Consider the following 5,915-nt stretch of genomic DNA (forward strand, 5'->3'; position numbering starts at 1 on the left):
GGAATGACATTTCCTTCCTCTCACTCTGCAAAATTCATAAGACATTGAAACAAAACGTTTCCCTTTCAAGTGTTACAAACACCAGAGCAAAGACCTGATGCTGCAGGTTGGGTGCCAATATACACAATTTCTCCCCCATGAGATGAAAACATAAAGACAAGGCATCAGAAAGCACAGGAATGAGCTGCACCAGGGTTAGGTCGCTGGAAACTCATCAACAGATGAGATTAATTTTGTTTCTTCTTACTTTTTGATTAATGACCTTTGTAAGCACCGGGACTTTCTTGCTGTTGGTGTTGCCTGGCTCAATAACCATCACATGAAATGAATCACAATCACAACAAACCATGTACAGCAAGGCAAGGATCAGCACAACAAAGTGGGAAGTTTCACCAACACTCTCCAGAAGCAGCTACTTGGTCCAACACTCTGAATTGGAACATGTGAACAGAGCACGGGGCTTTGTTTTATTCAGAGCTTTCTTTAAGAAATGGGAACACCACAAAACGAGCAGGTCTTGTTAGATATGGTCATACAGGATATACACACACGGTGCTGCTGAAGGGAACTCTCCTCTTGTTCCCCATGAAAAGAACAAAGGCAGCTTCGTAAATATTTATGGAGGAGGCTGAGAAGGGCACCATTAACAAATAAATCATCCACTGACACTTGCCCCCTACTCTTCACATGGTATTTAAATAAACTGAACCAACACAACTGGCAGCCTGGGACCCTGCTCTTCCTTTCCCAAAATGTCTGCATTTAAGGCTCTTTTCAAGCATTTGAACAGGTAGGAATTCTAAGGAAGGTTTAGACCTGTCTGCACAGTCAGACGTTAAAGGAACAGTCCGGAAAGGTTTATGTGGCTGCTGTGTGGGACTCCACAGCCATCACGGGGCTTCAGAGCCAAAAACCAAGGCAAGTTCATGGCAGAAGATGAAAGTAAAGAAATAGACACAGAGGTCTGTGAAAACATCTCCCATTTTGCTGTAGGTGTCCATGGAGCGGCTGATCACCTCCGCAGGGATCCCAGAGAGCAGCAGGGCAGCAGTCAGCACCGTGGTCTTCACCTTCTTCTCACTCTGAAGGGGCAAAAAACACAGGATCCTGTCAGTCCCTCTAACCCAGTTCTGCTTTACATGTCCCCAGGATGTGCCAATTTCCCACATTCCCAATTCCCTGCTAAGGGCAGCTGGTTGGGTTCATTTCCCACATTCCCAATTCCCTGCTAAGGGCAGCTGGTTGGGTTCATTTCCCACATTCCCAATTCCCTGCTCAGGGCAGCTGGTTGGGTTCATTACCCACATTCCCAATTCCCTGCTAAGGGCAGCTGGTTGGGTTCATTTCCCACATTCCCAATTCCTTGCTAAGGGCAGCTGGTTGGGTTCATTTCCCACATTCCCAATTCCTCGCTAAGGGCAGCTGGTTGGGTTCATTTCCCACATTCCCAATTCCCTGCTAAGGGCAGCTGGTTGGGTTGATTTCCCACATTCCCAATTCCCTGCTAAGGGCAGCTGGTTGGGTTGATTTCCCACATTCCCAATTCCCTGCTAAGGGCAGCTGGTTGGGTTGATTTCCCACATTCCCAATTCCCTGCTAAGGGCAGCTGGTTGGGTTGATTTCCCACATTCCCAATTCCCTGCTAAGGGCAGCTGGTTGGGTTGATTTCCCACATTCCCAATTCCCTGCTAAGGGCAGCTGGTTGGGTTGATTTCCCACATTCCCAATTCCCTGCTAAGGGAGCTGGTTGGGTTGATTTCCCACATTCCCAATTCCCTGCTAAGGGCAGCTGGTTGGGTTGATTTCCCACATTCCCAATTCCCTGCTAAGGGCAGCTGGTTGGGTTGAGTCTCTCCAGACAGGATTCCCAGCCCTTATCCCAGACACGGATTCCTGCTGGGCTGGACCCCCTGGAGCTGAGCAAATAAAATTCATCCCAGCTACTCTGCTGAGGCTGGGGCTGAGCAGCTGCTCCTGCAGCAGGGGGAGGATTCCCAGACAGGGCAATCCGGGTGTCACAAGCCAGGCCTGGCATCTCCACTGGATTAATCTCATTACACTAAGTGGCAGAAACTACAATCACAGAATGGTTTGGGTTGGAAGGGACCTTAAAGCCCATCCAGCCCCACCCTCTGCCATGGGCAGGGACCCTCCCACCAAGCCCCATAAATACTGATAGTTTTCTAACAAAAATTATTTAGAATTGAAAACTGTTTCTATTTTAGTACAAATTCATTTGGAAGTTTTATCCTCTGTGCTCAGAAATGCCCCAAAACCTTTTGAAAGCTGTTCCACCCTTAGGATGAGGAATCCCAGGCTGGGAAAGGTGACAGGGGCTAAAAACTCTGGTGATTTGACCACACTTGCTGGATATCTTCATTTAACACAATCTAAATGAAGCTTTCAAGAATATTTCTAAATTTCATGAGAGGAAAATGAAGGATTACAAACAGATTGACCTGACCCAAGTAAGTGCAGTCAAGGCATGTTGAAATGTGAAAATTCTGAAACTGAAGAGCTGATTTTAAACACAGCAGAAACAAGATCAAGAAGAGCAGAGGAGCTGGTGCAAATCTAAGGCTAATTCTGCTGGTTTGTGCTGTGACATATCAGCTTAGAATGACTATCAGGATACACTTAACTACAAAAGCACTGCTGATTTATTCTGATTTTCTACAGGTGATGTATTATTCCTTCTAAAATGCAAATTTTCCCTTTTAACTATGGATTGAACATCATTCAATCCCACTTGGCACCACAGACCTGACAAACTCATCAGCCTAACAAACACCTCAGCACAATTACCTGATGTAAATACATCAAGCAAGTGATAGAGCAAATCTGGCTAATAAGCAGCAAGTTTCACACACAAATTAATGTCTCATTTCAAGCTGCCACTCAAACTGGTACCAGCAATGCAAAGCAGAGCCCTTAAAACCCACGTTCTGCCTCATTTTTTAGCAAAGACTCCCAAATTTCCTCCAGATCTCACATGTAGAGGAGCTGCTGACAGAGCAAACAGTAACCAGAGAAGAGCATGGTCTGGAAAAAAGCAAATTTCCTGGAGAACTACCTGGATTTGCTGGTCAGGTGCTTTTAATGAGGCTACAGCTAAACAAGCTGCTAGTCCAGGTTTTCACAACAACCTTAAAAAAGATTTGGACTAAATCTGCAAAGATTAAAAATTAAACTATCAGTTTAAACCCAACTCTACATTTAAAACAAGAGAATACTCCACATGCATTGGTCCTAAAACAAGACAGTCTAAACAAAAGTTTAAATTTCTGCAAATTAATCTAATTCTGAAAAAAATATATTACCTTTGGAAAGTACTTGGACAGTCCCATGTAAGCAAGTTGTAGAGTAAGAAATGGTGCAAATATTGACTGAAGGAACAGAAAAGAATATACAAAAATTAACTTGGGTCAGAAGGAACAGCTAAGAAATACAGAAATTTAATGCTTCCTAAGACATGACAGAAAATGAGCAGGTAAAAATTCATTTGTGGAACACAGCAAGAGTATTCTTGAACACTACAAACCTAAGTAGACAAGTTATGTGTGAAAAATAAGGTTCTGCCCTGTTTGAAGCCCCAAACCCTGACTGACATCACAGCAGTGTGTGGAACTGAGCCCAGGGATCCAGGAGTGGCAGGTTGTACCTCACACCTTGTGCTGTTCTGGAAAGAACCAGCAATGCTGAGATCTGCTTTCCTCAGACTGATAAATGAGTGGGATCTACTTACCTTGGGAGAACTATCACTGTTCCTGGAATCACTCAATGGTTGGTGCTGGAAGGGACCTTAGAGATCATCCCATCCCACCCCCTGCCATGGGCAGGGACACCTCCCACTGTCCCAGGTTGCTCCAAGCCCTGTCCAACCTGGCCTGGGACACTCCCAGGTGTGAGGAGTCTACTCTTACTCTATTGTTGTTTTGTACACCCCAAGCTGAAGGAGCAGGTGACTCCCATGCTCACAAAGATGGGAAGAAACCTGCAGGGGACTTAAGCTACAACAACCATTCCAGTGCATCTGCCCCTCAAACACTGTGGACCAAACCTGTGCTGCTCTCAGGGCTTACACAGTGGCTGTGTGGAAACCACACACAGAATGGATTGGGTTGGAAGAGACCTCTGAGATCAGCAAGTCCAACTCTTGATCCAACCCCACTGTGATCACCAGCCCAGGGCACTCTGTGCCCTGGGCTGGTGATCACAGTAGGGTTGGATCAAGATGTGGTGGATTCTCACTCAAGTGCCACATCCAGTCTCCTCTTGAACACCTCCAGGGATGGAGAATCCACCCATTCCATGCCTGAGCACTCTCTCTGCAAAGAATATTTTTCTGCTCTCCAACTTCAATTTCCCCTGGCAAAGCTTGAGCCCATCGTGCCCCCTTGTCCTATTGCTGAGTGCCTGGGAGAAGAGACCAACCCCCACCTGGCCAGAACTTCCCTTCAGGCAGTTCCAGACAGTGCTGAGGTCACCTCTGAGCCTCCTCTTCTCCAGGCTGAACACCCCCAGCTCCCTCAGCCTCTCCCCACAGCACTTGTGCTCCAGTCCCTTCTCCAGCCTTGTTGCTCTTCTCAGACTTGACTTCAGCCCCAGACAAAGGGGATTTCACCCTAAATTTGCACCACCCAGCACAGCAGAGCAGGAGCTGCCCCTGAACTCACCAGATACTTGCACACAAAAGCCCTGACGGCGACTGCAAGCAGAGCACACCCCACCAATCTGAAGATACGGAAAGAATCAAACTCCTCCCCGGCATTCCCGTTCTCCTGGCTCGGCTTCTCACTCATCAGCTGGTTCCTCAACTTCAGGGCTTCATCAAACCTGGCCAAGTACTGCTCCAACCTGGGGGGCCTCGGGGCAGCCTCGGGATGGGGCAGATCCCCCCTGTGCCGGGGGACACCCTCGGGGGTTGTGCCAAACAAGTCCTGGTCCCCCCGGAGCTCTGCCAGGCTGGCCGAGTGCTCGGCGGGGCCGGGAACGCCACACACGGAGTCCCCCAGCACGATGCGCTTGGACACGCAGGGAAGGGACACAGAGCTGGCCTTGTCCTGCTCGAGCTGCAGCTTTGGCTCGGTGTGACCATCATCATCTGAGGGAGAGAATAAAGAGAACACAGGGTCAGGCATGGCTTGATCCACCACGTCTTGATCCAACCCCACTGTGATCAACAGCCCAGGGCACGGAGTGATCACAGTAGGGTTGGATCAAGGGTTGGTTTGCTGATCTCAGAGATCTCTTCCAATCCAACTGAGAAGAGAAGAGCAACGAGGCTGGAGAAGGCACTGGATGTGGCTCTGAGTCTCCTCTTAAACACCTCCAGGGACAGAGAATCCAACATGTCTTGATCCAACCCCACTGTGATCACCAGCCCAGGGCACGGAGCCAAGGGGCATCACCGCAGCGTGAGACAGCCCAGCTCGAAGCCCAGGAGAAGGGCTGGGAGTGCGGGGGAGGCTCATCCCTGCTCAGCCATCCCGGTGCGGGGCCAGGCCCGCCGTGCGGGGACAGCGCGGGCCCGGCCCTGGGGCACACAGCGGGTCCCCCCGCAGGCCGTGCCGCTCCCGGAGCGTCCCTGCTCGGGCCGGCGTCGCTGCGGGACCCGCGGGGCCTGTCCCCGCCATCCACCGCCCTCACGGCGCGGGGACCCCGCAGCCCTCCCGCGGCCCCGCTCACCCTTGCCGGCCGCGGGGCGGTGGAAGCCCATGATGCGGTTGATGCGCTCCTCCGAGTTCATGAGCAGCTTCCTGCGGCGCAGCTCGGCGCGGCGCTGGGACGCCGAGAGCGGCCCGGTCGGGGTGTCTGCCCCGCCGTCCGCCATGGCCGCACCGCGGCCCCCCAGCCCGCCGCGCGCAGGCGCCGCCGCTCCGCCCGCTGAAGGGGGCGCCGCCATTTTGAGTGAG

At 50.7% G+C, this 5,915-nt stretch overlaps 1 protein-coding gene across 2 annotated transcripts; it reads right to left on the reverse strand.

The window, feature by feature from the left end:
• Positions 1–444: 444 nt before the first annotated feature.
• Positions 445–5,915, reverse strand: CAMLG (calcium modulating ligand). Of its 2 annotated transcripts, XM_071570013.1 has the most exons (4): positions 5,689–5,915; positions 4,677–5,104; positions 3,321–3,386; positions 445–1,082 (listed from the first exon to the last, which is right to left on the reverse strand). In XM_071570013.1, exons 1-4 carry the CDS (start codon positions 5,903–5,905, stop codon positions 891–893), a joined length of 903 nt encoding a protein of 300 aa, XP_071426114.1. In that variant the 5' UTR covers positions 5,906–5,915; the 3' UTR covers positions 445–890. The 2 variants fall into 2 exon arrangements, with proteins under 2 accessions (XP_071426114.1, XP_071426115.1); XM_071570014.1 differs by lacking the exon at positions 3,321–3,386.

Source organism: Pithys albifrons, chromosome 15, assembly GCF_047495875.1.
Source record: "Pithys albifrons albifrons isolate INPA30051 chromosome 15, PitAlb_v1, whole genome shotgun sequence".
Classification (NCBI taxonomy): Eukaryota; Metazoa; Chordata; class Aves; order Passeriformes; family Thamnophilidae; genus Pithys; species Pithys albifrons.